This window comes from Trematomus bernacchii, unplaced genomic scaffold (genome assembly GCF_902827165.1).
Source record: "Trematomus bernacchii unplaced genomic scaffold, fTreBer1.1, whole genome shotgun sequence".
NCBI lineage: Eukaryota > Metazoa > Chordata > Actinopteri > Perciformes > Nototheniidae > Trematomus > Trematomus bernacchii.
In genome coordinates this window covers 780,427-800,382 of record NW_022987652.1, presented here as the reverse complement: position 1 = coordinate 800,382, position 19,956 = coordinate 780,427, and the positions used below count along the sequence as shown (strand labels likewise).

The following is a 19,956-nucleotide window of genomic DNA, read 5'->3' as shown; positions in this document are numbered from 1 at the left end:
TGAAATTGTTATTTTGTGTTGTTTCAATAACAATGTGTGTTTTCTCAGGAATGAATCAGTTCAATCAGATGGGGATGCAGTCGATGGGCCAGAGGTCTCCTCTCCCCATGGGAGCGTCTGGCAACCAGGTCAGTCCTGAACACACACCTTTATCACATAAGGCGCGTTCACACCGGAGTACTTTTCCCCGTACTTTTCCCGTTTAGTTCCGTTAGTACCTCTTATGTCGCGTTCACACCAAAAAGAGTACTTAGTGCCGGGGAACTTTTACCCCCATTTTTAGTGCCTGCTGAGAGATGGTACTCTCCTGGGGGAAAAAAGTTCCCCAGTTCTGATTGGCTGGGCGAATTGCAAACCACGCCCCGTAAAACTCTGAAATGTTTTGGAGAGCCGCCATTTTATTATCCTCGCATTGGCATTATTAGCATTAGCATTCGCCCAGCGCACAAACGCAGAGAGACTAACTTATGGCAACACAAAAGAAAAATGGTGGAGAGATGAGGAGGTGTCGGCGTTCTGGTGATTTACTCGGAAGGCTTCAGTAGAAGCTGCTGGGAGTCCCAGCAGCTTCTACTGAAGCCAGTCCCCAACTCCGGGGACCTCTGGCCGGGGACTTCGGGTGGCAGTATACAGAGGTGTGGACTCGAGTCACATGACTTGGACTCGATTCAGACTCGAGTCACCAATTTGATGACTTTGGACTCGACTTGACAAAATCACAAAACACTTGCGACTCGACTTGGACTTGAACACCAATGACTCGGGACTTGACTTGGACTTGAGCCTTCTGACTTGAGGTGACTTGATAATTTAATTCAGAGGTCTCCAACACGCCGATCGCGAGATGCCGCAAGAAGAGCAGACACCCGTCGGGGAGAGCAGAATCTCCAGCCGCTGCAACTCTTGCTGAGAATCCTTGCAGGCAGGGGCGGGTCTTTATTTAGCTGGGCCACCATGCGGCCAATCATATGTGAGGACACACTAGGATCATACCATTATGTGAAAGAAGGGTGGGGGGCAGACGCTCCAAAGACAGCAGGTGTAGTGGTACAGGCCAGCTACACAGAGCGACGGGGAGACAGATTTAAATGCAAGCGCGTCGGAAAAAGTCAAGAAATTAGCGAAAACCGAAAAAAGAAGCAGCTTCTGGCTGCATGTCAATGATATTGGAGAAAGCAAAGCTGAGTGCAGGATTTGTAAAATGAAAATAACCTTCAGAGCAGGGTTTTTTTTTGGTAACCACTCAGGATTTATTGTCAGAGGTAGGAGAAGTTCAGATCTTGTACTTGAGTAACAGTACCAGAGTGTAGGAATACTCGGTTACAATAAAAAGTCCTGCATTCAAAATGTTACAAGTAAAAGTACAAAAGTATTAGCATCAAAATATAGTTAAAGTACCACCTGCAGAGGGATCTAGATTCAGGTGTTCTTTTCCCCATAGAGACGCCTCGCTGCACATTATCCCTTGCATAAAGATAGATTGTGGGTCCCTTATAACATGTTGTACACAGTGGAAATAAACATTCTGGATACCTCAACATCAGGGATCTTATACATTAAACTCCTTCTGAATCAAACCGTCACAGTAGCCTTACCTTACTGATCCCTCTTACAATAGAAGACAAACACGTTACTTTACCAGCAGAGAGAAAATGGATTATTAAATTATTAATGTGACTAATAAAGAGCAGTTTGATTATTAAGTATTATTCTGTTGATCGATGTCATTACATTTGGTGAAAAGCACATAAGGACTTGTTTAAGACTCGTTTTGTCAAAGTTTAGGACTTGGACTTGACTTGAACTTTCCCATCCTGACTTGAGACTTGACTTGGACTTGAGCACAAAGACTTGAGACTTGACTCGGACTTGCAAAACAATGACTTGGTCCCACCTCTGGCAGTATACGCCGTGATGTTGTTTGCGGCCTGCCAGTAAACCCAAAGCAGAAGAAGAAGAAGAAGTGACGTCAGCGGCTTCATTTGCGTAATCTTCCCTCAGGGACTTATTCCGGTGTGAACTCGATCGGCTCTTAGTTCTTAAAAACCATGCATAAAAGAGATACAGACATTGTAAATACTGTAGGTGCTAAAACAAGTTAAGACTTCTGGGTAGGCAGCTAAAACAAGTACGGTATTTAGCCTCGATTTAAAAGAACTCAGCGTTGGTGAAGACCTCAGGTTTTCTGGAAGTTTGTTCCATTTTAGGGGTGCATAAAAACTAGAAGTTGACCTAAGTTGAAGTGTCTTTTCATACAGTAGCTTCCAGGGTGTAATGTTCAAACATTTGTTGTATGTAAATCAAAATAAATGTTTGTTGTTACAAAATAGGTTAAGAAAATACAACTATAACTAGCGAAATTGCATGCTAGAAAAAAGTTGTGTAGGCATTTTTAACCCCTGCCCTTTGATGTTCCAGATGGGAATGGTGGGACCCAGGATGGGGCAGCCGAATGTGAACCAGCTGCAGAACCAGTATCTGACCCAGGGTCAGTTTCCTGGATCAGGACCAGGAGTCGGAGCAGCTCAGAGCGGGATGGCTCAACCTGGAGCTCAGGCAGGGCTGGGACAGGTGAGACGGCCTGAAGTCATTCACCTGTTAGTCTGTGTGGCAAGTTAAGATATAGGACTAAGGACAGAGGTAGTTTCCACAAAAAGAAAATAGTTATTTTTTGTTTCTAAGGATAGAGATACAGTTTAAATAAGTAACTCGACTTTCATTACATAGCATCATTTTGGGACAATTTTGCAAGACTAAAAATAATGACAATAAAGTGTTTAAAATCAATTAATAATAGTCAATAGTATACAATTTAAATAATTAAAGCCCTTTAGCTTACTATGTTGATTTTTTATTTTTAAATAAACGTTTAGGTAATCCAGTAAAATGGGAATTCATATAGTTTGAATATCTAGTAATAAAAGCGTCATTATTTCAGTATCTTTTAGAGTTAAACATTTCTGACTTTTTAAAGATGAATAAAGGATCTTTAATCACCTGATATACCTGAATATTGACCCTCTTTCTTTGCACCCTCCTCCCCAGACGCAGATGGGCACCCCCCCCTCTCTCCCGGTCTCGAGTCCTCTCGCTCAGCCCGGTTCAGTCGGGGGTCCCGGCAGCGTCTCCTCTGTGGGGCCTCTGGGTCCTCAGAGCGTCGGAGCGTCCTCCATGACTCCATCGAACTCAAACCAGCAGCCCAGCTCCATCCCTCACCTGGCAGCCATGCGCAGCTCGCCCTCCCCCGCCCACAGCCGCTCCCCCACTCCTCACCAGACCCCCCCCAGACACCCCGGGTCCCAGACGCCGCAGCCGCACACACCCAACGCACTGGGGCCCCCTTCAGCCCCTCCACAGAGCCAGGGCCCCGCCTCCAACAAGCCCCTCCAGCAGCAGCAGCAGCAGCAGCAGCAGCAGCACATGGGCTCCTCGGGCTCCACCACTCCCTCTCATCCGGGGTTAGGATCCAGCTCAACGCCTCACGGGTCTCAGCTGCCACGCACTCCGGTCAGTGGGGTTTACACTTTCACATACTTATTTTTCTTCTTTAGATTCAAGATTCAAGGCTCTTATTGTCATGTGTACATAGCTACAGTATATATATCAATGAACATCTTAGGTCTCAGGCTCCTCCAACAGAGCAACACAATAAAACAGATAAAATAGTGCAAGTAAATACAAATAAAATATAATATAATAGAAATAGTGCAGAATAGTCTATATACAAGTAATTGGAATATTGATATATAAGTTACAGATGAATGTTATGGATGTTCTTTCAAAAGTTCAGGTGTTTAACGGTCTTATGGCCTGTGGGATGAAACTGTCCTTGAGACCCCATTTACACGGGAACGTTTGCGTTTACGCACCTTATGCGTTTTCAAAAAAGTCTTCCGTTCACACGCATTCGATTCATTTAACGTGTCCCTTCACACGAGACCGCTCGACCCGCTGGAGACGCTGTAGTACATATGCCGGGCCTGTAAGTGGCGCTGCTGCCGCCACAAAATACACCAAAAGCAGCGAAGAAGACCCCGGAGCATGGTTGCCATGGTTGCCCTTCTGTTTATTCTCCGCGGTGGATTTAGCAACATGTAGTTCATGTAATTCTCCATGTCCACTTGTTGCTGATGGTTGTGGTAGAGGAGCTGTAGATTTTGCACTAACATCTGTAGCATGGTCACTAGCTACTGACAGCAGCTACTGACCATGCTACAGCAGTGAGCAGCAGAGGTGGGGCTATGGCTTCATCTATCGGGACATTATCGTATAGGGCGTACACACGGAGCCGTTTGGCCCCCCAGAGCGTTCCGTTTGCAGATCTATCCACCTTAGGACCTGTTATCGTTTGCGGGGTCCGTTTCCGCCGTTCCGTTTCGTCCTCGTGTAAACGGGGTCTTAGTCTTGATTGTAAAGCGCTTTGAGCACCAGGAAAAGCGCTATATAAATCACACATGTATTATTATTATTATTCATACATTAAGACCAGTTTATTTTATCGCATAGATTCCAATAATTCTGTGGCAGACGCTTTTAATCTGCACCCTGTTTTCCCATGGTAATGTGACTAATCAACACAATAAGTGAAATTGACTGACAGTGCTGCAGCCGCAAAACATTATGCAATATTAGTCTTTCGGGGAAATGTTGCCCCATTTAATGTATATCCACTAAAAGTGCCTTGTTTCTTGCCATCAAAAGTGTCTCACAACATTATTCAAAGAACCCTATAGAAAAAAGGAAACATTTTTCTGTAGGGTCGTTTCATTTTGCTTGCATTTTTGTAATTGTGGCTAACCCAAGTCTCGCTCTGAGGAGTCTCATTCTGTAATCTCCTGTTGCATCCACAATCTTGACATTGAAAATCTTTTAAATAACGCTAACAAAGTTTTATTTCTCTGAAGGCTCCTTTGCACAATGTTGTAAGGCGCTTATAATTCCAATCTGAGCCGGTCAATAGCAAGTCAATTTTCTTTGGACATGCATTAAAGGTGTGCAGTTGCGCCAAAGGATTACATTGCAGCCCAAATTAAGGATGTCCTCTGCAGGGTTCTCCTTCAATACTGGACTCATTATGACCCAACTTGACACAACAATACGATGATGACATGAAGATAAGATCATGTCAGGTCAAGGTTTCAAACCCTATTGATAAAAGGGTTATTTTAATCAGCTTTTTCCTCATACAGCACTTAACATTTTACCGTGTCCTCAGTTATGATCCAGCTTTATAATTTGTGTTAAAGTTTGTCCAATGCTTCACTTAACGTTAATCTACTTTTATCTTGTCAAAGCTTTTATCCAGTCCTTTAATATCTCTGATTCCCTGTTTCCATGCACCTGAGTTTTGATCCTATGTCTCCTCTCTCTAGTTGTCCCAGAAGGGTTCATTCCACGCAGACAATCAGGCGCTGACCCCGGCCTCCGTCAGCAGCTTGGACGCTTCCTCCCAGCAGCCGCAGTCCAACGCTTCCACCGCCAACCACGACTCCAAGATGGAGATCAAGCAGCAGCAGCAGGACGAGGAGGAGGAGGAGAGCGACAGTGGCAGCTGCTCCAAGGGAGGGAAGCTCAGCAACATGAAAGCTGAGGAGAAGCCTGTGAAGCTGGAGGTGAAAAAGGAGGAGTCCCCCGGAGAGGGAGGCAAAGGGCTTCCCATGGAATCATCATCATCGACGACTAAAACGACGACGACGATGGTGAGCGTTAAGACGGAAGATAGGAAACCGGAAATAAAGACGGAGGTGAAGGATGAAGAGGAGACGTCGGATTCAGCTTCAGCTCAGACTGCAGCCAAAAAGAAGAGTGAGTTTCCCTTCTGAGCTAAAATGCAGTTTTTAAACATCTCCTAGCGAGTCATTTTCAACGCAAAATGGTTGTATTATGTTCTTTTCAAAGATTTAAACAGGGTTCCCGCGGGGTCTTAAAAAGTCTTAAATTTGATCAAAAAAAATAAGAAAGGTCTTAAATATGATTTAGAAGGTCTTCAAAATGATGGGATTTTAAAGGTACTGTGTAGCGATCGCGTCTAAATGTGTTTTGGGGGAAATGTCTGGGCTGCAAAGTAACCAGTACGGTAAGAGCCTTTCAGTTCCCCCCAACAATTTGTATTGAAATAAATCAACATTGAACCAGTAATCACTAACTTTGTTTCCCCCGGCCCCTTATCGGAGAACACCCAGCTAGTAACCTAGCAACCAAGCTTCAGCTAGCGGCAGTCAGAAACCTTGGTATCTTCGAATCTACCTACAAATAAATATGGGGAAGTGTAAGTTCAACCGTATTTGGTGACGTTTGAGTTTACGTCAACCCTAAAAGCGGAGGTGCTGTGGACGCTAAATACCGTAGTTAAACACCAATCATACAACGGCATGAAGACATACACTTTTTGTCTAACAAGCTAACACAGTTCTGTGTACTGTTATGTTCAGTCATCGTTCTTATGTTGAACATGATTACATTTACTTTGTAAGTAATTATGGGACGTATTTCTTCTTTCATAGCAATTTTCCTTCATACTTTCTTGCTATGAAATAGGTATTAAATTCTATTCAAAGCGGTCTTAAAAAGTCTTACATTTGAGTTGGTGAAACCTGCAGGAACCCTGTTTAAAGGTCTTATCTTCATATGCACATAAGCTACAGTGTAGAAATGGCAATGAAATTCTTCTGACCTGAGCTCCTCCAACAATGCAACATATATAATAAAATACAAAATTGTGCAAAAAGTCTATTTGTGACCTGCTCTATCGGGTCATTTCAAAATAAACGTGGATTTGCGTAAAAAAAATAGTTGTTCGGGTGTTTTGTTTGATTTTAAATAAACAAAGTCTTGGCTTTCAGAATATGAAACTTTTATTTCCAAAATCACACGATCAATACATGTTTGAAGCTTGTAAAGGGAAGAAGACAGCTCTCACTCGCACCCTGCTGTTCCGTAGCGCAGCTCCCCCTCCCTCCGGCTGACATTATGAATGTAAGGCGTATAGTAATCATAGATAACACGGCAGGGTCCGTGACAGTTTGTTTTCATCTGATTTCAATGAAACAAAGTCTTGGCTTTCAGAATATTAAACTTGTTTCGGCAAATTCAGATGATAAATACAACTTTGGAGCTTGTAACGGCATAATTACAAGCGGAGAACAGAGTAACTTGACGTCACAGCACGCATAACAACAGCCGGTGTTTCTCGTGAGTGTTTTCCCCGGGAAACAAACACAAAATACACAAACGCAAAAATACACAAACACACACACACACACAAACACACACACACACACACACACACACACACACACACACACACACACTCACGAGCTTCCCCATCCCCCAGACCAGTAATCCAGACGAAAATATCTTCTCTCCGTACTCCTCTGATAATTTGCTCCGCTAATAATCAATCAGATCGATGGATTCCAGAGAAGTGATGACTCGGTGATAGTCATTATATAATGTGACATATTTTGCTTAATATTTGGAGTACAAGAACAATCCTGATATCATTAGAAAGCTAGGAATCTCCTCTTTCCAACAGTGTATACAACTCAAAATGTGTCTTCGGGTCAATGCGACTGATTTCGATGGAGCAGGTCACATATACATGTAAATAGAATATGATATGTACAAGAAGAGAATATGAAATCAAATACGGTTTATTGCGCTGATAACTATTTATATATATATATATATATATATATATATATAAAAATAAGTAGGTTTTAAGGGGGGGAAGCGAAGCAGGGAAACGTTTTCTGATTTCTCTGTAATCTAATTATTCTCTTAATCTCTCTTTCCTCCAGTCTTTAAGCCAGAGGAGCTCCGCCAGGCTCTGATGCCGACGCTGGAGTCTCTGTACCGACAGGATCCAGAGTCTCTGCCCTTCAGGATGCCTGTGGACCCTCTGCTGCTCTGCATACCTGTACGTATCCCTGCTGGACTTCAGATTCATTGTATTCCTTGCGTATAAACTGCTCTGTCCCTGTGCATGTGTGGTCTGCTGCTCACATGCTTAATTGTTTTGCAGGGTGTCTGCGGGGTCTTAAAAAGTATTAAAAGTTGATAAATCAATTTAGCGAAAATGAAGGCTATTAAAAAGTATTAAACGGCATTTTCCAAGGTATTACATTTTGTAGCTTGTTTTCAATAAGTATATCAATTGTCCAAAGAGGTTGTATTCTACAGTCTGCCTGAATGTAATCATTGCGTAGGTGTGCAGTGTGATTCTGTGTAGTTTATTTATGGCATCCCGTTGGGTTTGACGTCATCTGAACAGGACATCGCGCGCTCACTGCTTGATAGCGCGTGAAGCTCCGTTTACGCCGGTTGTTAAACAACATCGTTATGGGGAAATGCAAGTCTGCGTCCAAATGGTTGGAAGATAAGGAGGAAGGACAATCAATACTGTAACCGGTTAAAACTCCAAGTGGCGATGAGGTCTTAAAATGTATGGAAAGGGTCTTTAAAAAGGTCTTAAAAGGTTTTACATTTGACTTCAGGATTCCTGCATATACCCTGGAACTGTATGAGAGCATACACAAACATCTTTGTAACTTGTCTTTCACCGCATGTTGAAATTCAATTGTACATTGACTGATTACATAATTATAAAGAACTGCGCTAAGTTACAGGACTGTGTGTGTGTGTGTGTGTGTGTGTGTGTGTGTGTGTGTGTGTGTGTGTGTGTGTGTGTGTGTGTGTGTGTGTGTGTGGTGTGTGTGTGTGTGTGTGTGTGTGTGTGTGTGTGTGGTGTGTGTGTGTGTGTGTGTGTGTGTGTGTGTGTGTGTGTGTGTGTGTGTGGTGTGTGTGGTGTTGTGTGTGTGTGTGTGTGTGTGTGTGTGTGTGTGTGTGTGTGTGTGTGTGTGTGTGTGTGTGTTGTGTGTGTGTGTGTGTGTGTGTGTGTGTGTGTGTGTGTGTGTGTGTGGTGTGTGTGTGTGTGTGTGTGTGTGTGTGTGTGTGTGTGTGTGTGTGTGTGGTGTGTGTGTGTGTGTGGTGTGTGTGTGTGTGTGTGTGTGTGTGTGTGTGTGTGTGTGTGTGTGTGTGTGTGTGTGTGACAAAATGTTCAATTTAATCACATGGCACTTTGTTGTGTCTTGCAGGACTACTTTGATATTGTGAAGAATCCCATGGACCTATCTACTATCAAGCGGAAACTGGATACAGGTTAGTAACAGCTGGAAACAAAATAGACATCGAATATGAAAAGATACATCTAATTGTGGATACAGTGATATGGAGTTAACATATATAAAAACAAATCCATTGCACTGCACTATTTTTTTTAATGCTGTATTCAAAAATAAGTGTTTTCTCTGACATGATCTTTTGTTTTTGTGTGGCAGGTCAGTACCAGGAGCCGTGGCAGTACGTAGACGACATCTGGGTGATGTTCAACAACGCCTGGCTCTACAACCGCAAAACATCTCGAGTCTACAAGTACTGCTCCAAGCTGGCCGAGGTGTTCGAGCAGGAGATCGACCCGGTGATGCAGAGCCTCGGATACTGCTGCGGGAGGAAGGTGAGACGGGAGAGAAGGAGGGATGGCTGGAGGGAAATGTGTGTTAGGGAGGCGCAGTAATTATGCAAATCAAGGAGAAAGTATGGAAATTGGAGTTAAGAGATGGCTTTGTTTTTATTTAGAGCTTCAACACTTATGGCGCATTTCCACCACACGGTCGGCCTCGGCCTCGCTCGGTACGGCTTGGCCGCGTTGGGCCTTAACAGGGCCGACTCACTTCATGCTGCGCTTCCATTACAGTTTAGGAACTGGGGTAGTTACTATAGTAACGCAGTGTAGGCGGAGCCGTGACGTCATCTTCAATGAGAACCCCAGAAAAACAACACAGCCGTTAGCTGTTAGCACTCAGAGTTCACAGCTCCTCATATCTGTTCAGAAACTAGACAAAAGTTAAACAAGTACAAACCACAGACTGCCTGTGTCATGGTGAATACAGTCGCTGCTTTATTTATGTCTGTATAGGCCGTTGTTGTGAGTGTGGACGGTCGGGGCATATACTGCGTTAGCTTAGCCAATCTCCATTTAGAAAACACGCATTTTAAAAGGTTTTTCGCCTGCCGTCTGTCTGCAGACTTGACAAAGCATTAATTCATGGTTTTTACTAACCGGTATCAGTATGTTGTTACTTCGGCATCATTTTGAAACGTGTATTACAATTAAATCACGGTCAAATATGTCCATCTTGTTGTAGTTGTAGCCCCCTTGCCAGCGATCCTCTCTCTAGTTTAGCATACTCAGCCCGACTCAGCCCTGTTTGTTAGAACCACAATTTTGTCGGGCCAGAAAAGAGGTGAAAAAGTGGCCCCGGGCCGGAACTAGGCCTAGTGGAAGCGCAACCAAAAACGGGCACGGCACGACACGGCACGCTTAAACCGCGCTCCGTGCCATGGTGGAAATGCGCCATTAGTGGGCTCATTCCTTAGATGATCAACAGAAAAAATAATCATCAACTTTTTGGATAATCTGAGTTTTATGGAGATAAATGTGGAGATTCCCTGCTCAATATTAAACTGAAGAATTTATTTTACTGACAAAACAAGACATTTGAAGCCATCACTTTGGTCTTAGTGAACTGGGATTAACTCGTTTGACTATTTCTAACTTCGGATACTGCTGTGGGAGGAAGGTGAGACGGGAGAGATGACTGGAGAGAAGGATGTGTAATTATTATTGGGAAGGCGCAGTAATTATACAAATCAAGGAGAAAGTCTACAATACAATACAGCTTTATTTATGAAGCACTTTTAAACCTCCAGACCAAAGTGCTGTACAGTCAAATAAACAAACATACATACAAAAGTCACACAGCTCAGCTCACACACCATAAAACGTACAAGTAAAAACAATAGACAATTTTAAAGCAACAATCTACAAGATGTCAAAACGCTAAGGAGAAGCGGTGGGTTTTAAGAAGTGATTTAAAGTATGTTTTTAACTTCTGATATTTAAGAGTTAAGAGATGGCTATATTTTTTATTTAGAGCTGCAGCACTTAGTGGGCTCATTCCTTAGAGCACATGTGTCAAACTCAAGGCCCGGGGGCCAAATCAGGCCCTTGGTGGATTTAATTTCGGCCCGCAGGATCATTTCTAATTACTATTAGATCTGGCCCTCCGGTATATTGCACGCACACCTTCACTCAATCCTGAGGATTTCCTCCGCTCAGAGCCTGACCCCAAACATTGATGAACTTGCACCCAAGATGAGATGCCAAGTATCTGGCTTGAGCTAGCATCACAGAGCAGCACACTGAGTTTACATGGATGTTTCCTTCTGCACTTTCTTTCTTGAGACAACAGGGCATGTTTGGTTTGTTCTATGAGGGAAATAGTTTTTTTGAAGCTGTTGTTGGCCTGTGGAAAAATGTAATCATAAGAAATGAATGCAACTGATTATTTAATGTTTAATGTTGTTTTTATAGGCAATCATTGAAGCTTTGTTAGTTCCAGGTTTAATATGTGCAATAAATTCATTTCAGTACATTGAACCAGTCCGGCCCTCGACTAGTACCCTGTCTTAGAGGATCAACAGAAAAAAGAATCGGCAACTCTTTTGATAATCTATCAGTTGGAAAGTTAAACATATTTGTGCAAAAATGGCTGTTTTATGGAGATAAATGTGGAGATTTCCTACTTATCTTTGTTCTATATCATACTTAACTGAAGTTTTTAAGTCTGTATTGACAAAACAAGACATTTAAAGCCATAATGTTGCTCTTTGTGAACTGGGATGAACTCTTTTCACTATTCTTTTACATTTTATAGACAAATTAATTGATTAAAATGTTCGGCAGATTAATCAATTTTGAAGCTAAATCTTGGTGGGTAATCTTCCCTCGAGGTGAACGGAGCTTCCTGGGAGAGTTATTTACGCTGAGAATGTGTGTGTGTGTGTGTGTGTGTGTGTGAGTAAAATGCAGAAATTGACTCCCAATCGTTCACGTCTGAAAGTGGAAGCAGCGAAGTGTGTTCGATGCTAAATTTGGCTTTTGGCATTCCAACGCCATATCACATTTCAGCTCTTATTAGACTCTGCTATTCTTGGTTTTAGCAGACAAATAACAAAAGTGATTGGCCTTTAATAATGAGAGGATAGCAGAAAGGTTACTCCTGACAATGAGACAAAGCAAAGTAGCCCCTCAGGTGAGAGGAACTGTAATGAGTTTTGAGCAAAAACAGAAATTAGCTGAACTTCACTCGGGAGATTTAAGGTGGATGTAAGTTCAGCGATGTCCTTTTTTTCATAATATGATATGTCTTGTTTTTGCTTTTTCTCATCACATATCTTGCACTGTACTTCCCTTTCAGTATATTTGATCTACTTTCCTTCAAATAATGTATTAAAACAACTGGAATTTGTAGAATAATAACACAAAACAAGTCTATAAACCAAAGTCTTGTTTGACTTAAAGTTCCCTTTTAATTCTAGTATGAGGGTTTGTACAAAGACTAGGAATCTGAAAAGCTGTGTGAACCCTGTATCATATGCTTAATAGAGTCTATCAATGGAAACCCAGAGAGCTCTTTTCCTTTTAAAACACTTGAATTTATTGTGGAGTTTTTAAAAGGGATATTAAATCCCCATCTCGCTGAATAATAGGCATCATGAAAGCAATCTGTATCCTGCTTGTATGGACCTTATCTTTTGGCGCATTTCCACTGCAGGGCCTCGCTCGGCTTAGTACGGTATAGTTAGGCCTTGGTAGGCCAGGCTCACTTTATGCTGCATTTCCATTACAGTTTAGTAGCTGGGGCAGTAACTATAGTAACGCAGTGTAGGCGGAGCCGTGACGTCATCTTTAATGCGAACCACAAAACCAACATCAGCCGTTAGCTGTTAGCACTCAGAGCTCACAGCTCCTCATATATGTTCAGAAACTAGACAAAAGTGAAACAAGTACAAACCACAGACTGCCTGTGTCATGGTGAATACAGTCGCTGGTTTATTTATGTCTGTATAGGCCGTTGTTGTGAGTGTGGACGGTCGGAGCATATACTGCGTTAGCTTAGCCGATCTCCATTTAGAACACACGCATTTTAAAAGGTTTTTCGCCTGCCGTCTGTCTGCAGACTTGACAAAGCATTAATTCATGGTTTTTACTAACCGGTATCAGTATGTTGTTACTTCGGCATCATTTTGAAACGTGTTTTACAATTAAATCACGGTAGAAAATATGATCGTTGTAGTTGTAGCCACTCACGTCACTAGTTTAGCATATTCCCGGTTGTTGGCCCGGAAAGAACCTCGATTTTGGAGCGCCAGAAAAACTGTGAAAAAGTACCCGTTAGCCGGAACTACCCCTAGTGGAAACGCAACAATAAACGGGCCGGGTTTGGCACGGCACGCTTAAAACCGTGCTACGCGCTGCAGTGTAAATGCGCCATTTGTGTCCTTAATAAAGCAATTATTATTATAGAATACTATATTGTACAGCTGTCTCTTTATAAAGTGGCCAATTGGTGTATGCACTGTATATGAATATGTAATATACAAGAGCTGTGAGGTGCTGAAAAACTTGCAAATGCACCTCGAAAATGGTTGAAAAAGTGCTCAAATTTGACTTAAAAAGTAGTAAAACCTTGTCTTTTTCATATTGTGTCTGTTGCCAATTGAGCTGAGGTGGCTTTACGTTAAAAGTGTTAAAGTTCAAGAGATTAACAACTTATTTATCCTGTTTTGTTTTGTTTCTGTCCCTCAGCTGGAGTTCTCGCCTCAGACACTTTGCTGCTACGGAAAGCAGCTGTGCACTATTCCCAGAGACGCTGCTTACTTCAGCTACCAGAACAGGTATGAAAGGAGTGAAACGCAACGTAATGAAGGGTGGAAACGGCTAATATGGAAGCATGTTTGAATAAAAGAGGAAATGATAATAATATGAGAGATGCATTGGGTGTTCATCGGATTAACTCTGTGTCCCCGAACGCTTCCCTTCACTTCATGTTTGCCTGTTTTTAGACCTCCGTGTGGTGCCTAATGGCATTTTAACAATGGGTCCTCTCTTCTCACATTCCTTAAGTTGTTCTTGGTGTCTTAAAGCTAATCTATAAACAACACCTCAGCACAGAATGTTTGAAAAATATGAATTTGAACTTACTTACGTGAATGGAATTTGTATTGTAGGAATAAGGCAAAAGTCTTAAAGGGACAGCACCTAAAATAAAAATAAAAAACACACCTTTTTTTTTTGTTGGTCTTACTCGTAGTTCGTTTGATCAATTTAGATATTTTTGGTGTGAGTTGCTGAGTCTCGTCTCTTAAAGATAAATGAACTAGAAGGCACTTTGCACGTGGTTCTTTATTATAATTAAAATAAAGCTTTGAACTCGCAACAATTGGATTACACAGACATTGCTCGTATGGATATAAACGGTAATGACACGGCAGAAAAGCCACGATTCACCTTCACTTCAGGCCTTATCTAAGCCCACCTGTAGCCGGTTATACAACGTTATAACAGGCGATCATGTTCATTTACCTCTGGGACGCCGAAAAACCTTATCTCAAATCAATATTTTATTATTGCAGCAGTCGGCGAATCACACCAAAACTATCTCGATTGATAAACATCACTACCGGGTAAGAGGAAAACAATTTTAAATCCGTCCCTTGAGTTATTTTTAACACTCTTTCAACGTTATTTTTATCATCCCGTCAAGTTTTGTACACGTTTATGAGTTGAATGTGAAAGGACCAACGTTAAAATGCTTGAATGAGTGAACAGCAGCTGTCTTTATTCACCTGTTCACATCTGTCTAGTGTCTGCATACCTGCCTCCCTGCTGTGTTTAGCTGTGATGCTAATGCTGCTACAATTAGCTCCTTCTGTGTTTAGCTAATGCTGTTAACATTTAGCTCCTTCTGTGTTTAGCTAATGATGCTAACGTTTAGCCGCTTTTTGTTGCTGTTCATCCGTCTCATGTCCAAATTGCTAATCTTTGCTCCTTGGCTTTCTGCTGTGTGCTTCATTCCTCCTGTGTGTGTGTGTGTGTGTGTGTGTGTGTGTCCTCCCTCTCCATGGCTGTGGTGTCAACATTGGCTTGCTTTTGCCTTGAACAACCATACACTCCCTCCTCACCCTCTCAAAAATCTGGCTGTTTTTGATGACGACTCTCCTGCTGTCCTGCGCTCCCACTTCCTGTTGTGGCATCCTTCCCTTTGCCATGCCCTCCCTCCCTCCCACCGTCTGTGATTGACTGATTGCTGCGGGGACACGGTGTAGATCAAAAACATTTGGGCTTATTGCTAACAGGTACCACTTCTGTGAGAAATGCTTCAACGAGATCCAGGGGGACACGGTTTTCCCTCGGCGACGATCCCACCCCAGCCTCAGACGTGAGTATTAGAGTTTATAACAAAACGCTTTGTCCCATGATACCGAGCGGCACCTTCTTCCTCCTTACAGATACTACTTCTTTGCATTAGTGCTACCATTTTGTGTCATGCCATAGAAATATATATATTTGCTTAACTGGTGCTTTGTCACAGTATTTGGCAAATACATGACTAAGGTTCTAGTAGTTATAGTATATATCTATAAGTGCTTTGTTAGTATATGAGTGCTTAGTTAGTATATAGTGATTAGTTAGTATATAAGTGCTTGTTAGTATATAAGTACTTAGTTAGTATATAAGTGCTTTGTTAGTATATAAGTACTTAGTTAGTATATAAGTGCTTTGTTAGTATATAAGTGCTTAGTTAGTATATGAGTGATTAGTAGTATAAAGTGCTTAGTTAGTATAAGTACTTAGTTAGTATATAAGTGCTTAGTTAGTATATGAGTGCTTTGTTAGTATGAGTGCTTAGTTAGTATAAGTGCTTGGTTAGTATAGTGCTTAGTATAGTATATAAGTGCTTAGTTAGTATATAAGTGCTTAGTTAGTATATGAGTGCTTAGTTAGTATATAAGTGCTTGTTAGTATATAAGTGCTTGTTAGTATATGAGTGCTTTGTTAGTATAGGAGTGCTTGGTTAGTATATAAGTGCTTGGTTAGTATCTAAGTGCTTAGTTAGTATAAGTCTTAGTTAGTATATGAGTGTGGTTAGATATCTAAGTGCTTGGTTAGTATTAAGTACTTAGTTAGTATAGTGCTTAGTTAGTATAAGTGCTTAGTTATATATACGAGTGTTTTAGTAGTATAGTGCTTAGAGTATAGTGATTAGTTAGTTAGTATAAGTGCTTGTTAGTATAAGTGCTTAGTTAGTATACAGTGCTTAGTTAGTATATAAGTGCTTGTTAGTATATAAGTTTAGTTAGTATAGTAAGTAGCTAGTATATAAGTTAGTTAGTATACAAGGCTTAGTTAGTTAGATATAAGTGCTTAGTTAGTATATAAGTGCTTAGTTAGTATACAAGTGCTTAGTTAGTATACAAGTGCTTAGTTAGTATTATACAAGTGCTTAGTTAGTATACAAGTGCTTAGTTAGTATACAAGTGCTTAGTTAGATACAAGTGCTTAGTTAGATACAAGCGTAGTGACTTAGTTAGTATATAGTGCTTTGTTAGTATATAAGTGCTTAGTTAGTAGGGCTGTACCCGAATATTCGTTCGTTGGAGTACTATTCGGGTTTCAATTTCGTTATTCGGATATTCGTTTTTTATATATTACATTTATTTTGTATTACATTTATTTTGTCAATACTTTTGTATTTCACGGCTATCTAGAGTTATTGGAAATGGTCAAATACTTATTATTTTACCTTATCTTAATCTTAAACCGTGCAGAATTACCGTCTTTAAGCAGCATGAATGAATAGATATACTATGAATTTGAATGTTGAAAATGTAGAATTCAAATGTTAGGAATTAAGCTTTACACTACTTATACAGCCTGAGTTGTTCTTGTTGTATATCGTCAATTTCCCCTCGTTATCCTACATATTCTCACCCACCCTCTTAATTGATTTCAGGTCGATAAACAAGGAACAGTTTGAGAAGAAGAAAAACGACACACTGGACCCTGAACTGTAAGTCAACGGCTCGCCAAACCTCAAATATTAGCCGCGTTCACACCAAGTACTTTGCCGTACTTACTGCCGGCACTTATTACCCCAGGGCACTTAGTACAGATCGCGTTCACACCGGAGTACTTTTCCCTGAGGGAAGATTACGCAAATGAGCCGCTGACGTCACTTCGTCTTCTTCTGCTTTGGGTTTACTGGCAGGCCGCAAACCACTTCACGGCGTATACTGCCACCCGGAGTCCCCGGCCGGAAGTCTCCCTCCGAGTAAATCGCCAGAACGCCGACACCTCCTCATCTCCACCGCTCCAATGTTTTATTTTGTGTTGCCATAAGTTAGTCTCTCTGCGTTTGTGCGCTGGGCGAATGCTAATGCTAATAATGCTAATGCGAGGATAATAAAATGGCGGCTCTACAAAACATTTCAGAGTTGTACGAGGCGTGGTTTGCAATTCGCCCAGCCAACCAGAACTGGGGCACTTTTTTCCCCCAGGAGAGTACCATCTCTCAGCAGGCACTAAAAATGGGGGTAAAAGTTCCCGGCACTAATGCCCCTTTCACACCGGCGCTTTTCCAGCTCCTGCTGGGAGCTAGAGCCTGAAAAGCGCCGTTTTTTCCTGTTCACACCGCAGCGGCGGCGCGTCATAGCTCCGGAATGCGGTTCACTTCCAGCTCCAAAAAGTTGTCGGTCCAGAGGCAAGAGCTTTGGAGCTATGACGCGGCGTCGCTTACGTCGAGGCGTGCAGGAAACCTTACTTTGACCATCCGTTCGCTGTTATTGATCATTGTGGAGAGCAGGCAGACGTTTTGTTTGTTATTATAGCAGCTATCGGATGGAATCATACATGGGCTGTACAGGTTGTCATGTCCGACTATCACAAGTAGAATCATAATGAAAAATACGCCGGTAAAATGTTGCCTGGAGGAAAACGGCTTTAGCAAGTAGTCCGTTTAGCTTCGGTTGCTATGCTAACATCACCCATGTTATACCAGAGAAACTTTCATAACAGCGTTGTGATGTCCAAACAGCGTCAATTCAGACTGACAACACATTCACTTAAGGGTAACTGGGGATATGTATCAGCTGCTTGTGTGACAGTCAGACAGTGAATACTTTAGAGCCGCTAAGGGAGAATAAACTCCGTTGAAGAGCAGCCAGCCACTGTAGCGGTCGGTAAATGCCGCTGAAACACATTAATAAACAATGAACCACGGCACTCTGGAGAAAAGTATAAGGTTGGAGAAGCCGTTATTTAATTTAATCTGGCTTCGTATGATAAAGCAACACGATCGTCGACCCGACGCCCCGGCCCGTTGTTGTTGTGGGAAAAATCTCTCGGCAGCTCTGGGCGGTGTGAACAGAGCGGGAGCTGAAAAGGGAAACCGGAGCTGAACCAGAAAAGCTCTCGCTAGGAGCTAGAAAGGGAAAAGCGCTGGTGTGAAAGCCGCATAAGTGCTCTTTTTGGTGTGAACGCGACATAAGGGGTACTAACGGAACTAAAGTACGGGGAAAAGTACTCCGGTGTGAACGCGGCTATTAGCATCTGGGAAAGAAGATCAAACCACATTCTTCAGGGATTAAAGTTTGAATTAATTATATTTTTTGTGTCTCTGTTTTTCAGGCTGGTTGAAATGTTTGGACTGCGGCCGCGGATGCATCAGATCTGTGTCCGCACCATGAAACCATCTGGCCCTCGGGGTGAGAAACAACTTCATATTCCAGTCGTTTCTCAACGTTTATTGAGAAGTTATGTTTTTTATTTATGTAATTCACTGACTCAACTCTGCTTTTCTTCACAGTTTTGTATGTGACGGCTGCTTAAAGAAGACAAACAAGACGAGGAAGGAGAACAAGTATTCGGCCAAAAGTAAGTGTGGTTCTGGTCTATAAAACGGCCATCTTTAGACATTTGATTTCATCAGTTTCTTGTTATTATTTTTGGGGCGAGATGATGTATCTTTTATCATTATCTCAGAATGACCCATATGTTTTTTGTATGAGGCTACTGATGATGCTTTTATCGGGAAAACAGCTTTTTATATTCTGTGATAATGACAGTTAATTTGCTGGTGAGCTTGAAGAGAATCTGTTTCATAAAAAAAACTATTATAAAAAGGAGTAAATATAGAACTTTTTTAATCCAATCCACTTTATTTCTATAGCACATTTAAAAACAACAGAGTTGACCAAAGTGCTGTACATCAACAACTGTATAAAAACATAGCATGAATACATGAAGAACAGACAGGACATGAAACAATGTAAAACACGAGACACTGAAACCAGATCAGAAGCCACAGACTGATAACTCTCCTACATGACGTACAAACAGTACAAAACAGAAGTAAGATAAAAACCCAAATGTAAAAGCACAAGTGTCACCTGGTCTGTAAATGCCAGGGAAAAGATGTGGGTTTTTAAACGAGATTAAAAACAGGCAGAGTGGAGCAAGTCTAACCTGGCAGGGGCAATTCGTTCCATACTTTTGGAGTGAAACAGCAAAGGCTCTGTCTCCTCGCTTGCTTCAACCTTGATTTCGGACGACCAAGAAGGAGGTCTGTCAGCAGACCTCAGTGACCGTGTGGGTGTGTATGGTTTTAAAAGATCTGCCAGGTACGGTGGGGCTAAACCGTTTAGGGCTTTGTATGCAAACAATAACATTTTAAACTGTATTCTAAAACTGACTGGTAGCCAATGTAAAGAGGCGAGTACAGGCGTAATATGTTCACGCCTGCCTGTCCTTTAACAAGAAAGGCGTTTAATGGTTTTATACTAAACCATTTTAGCATGATTTCAATTTTAATGCTTGGAGGTATCACATTGAACCAATTCAAATTATACCTCTGTCGCACATTATCCTGTCACTAATCACCAAATGATGTGTCACAAGTAAACAAACAAACAAACATACTTTGATTTCTTCCAAATCAGGTTTTTTGTAGCTTTGTTTTCTCCCTGCATGTTTAAGCATCAGTCAAGTGATTT

General features: G+C 41.8%; 1 protein-coding gene across 1 annotated transcript in view; it reads left to right on the top strand.

Annotated features, from left to right (window-relative positions):
- LOC117486411 (histone acetyltransferase p300-like) overlaps positions 1–19,245 on the top strand; it is a 44,596-nt gene extending 25,351 nt beyond the window's left edge. The window contains 15 exon segments of the mRNA XM_034134840.1: positions 49–128; positions 2,419–2,571; positions 3,046–3,507; positions 5,373–5,805; positions 7,800–7,918; positions 9,096–9,159; positions 9,339–9,514; positions 13,712–13,800; positions 15,232–15,310; positions 15,312–15,332; positions 15,334–15,344; positions 16,920–16,976; positions 18,593–18,639; positions 18,642–18,669; positions 18,771–19,245. Coding sequence (XP_033990731.1) covers positions 49–128; positions 2,419–2,571; positions 3,046–3,507; positions 5,373–5,805; positions 7,800–7,918; positions 9,096–9,159; positions 9,339–9,514; positions 13,712–13,800; positions 15,232–15,310; positions 15,312–15,332; positions 15,334–15,344; positions 16,920–16,976; positions 18,593–18,639; positions 18,642–18,669; positions 18,771–18,861 — 1,910 coding nt within the window. The 3' untranslated portion in view covers positions 18,862–19,245.
- The last annotated feature ends 711 nt before the right edge of the window (positions 19,246–19,956 follow it).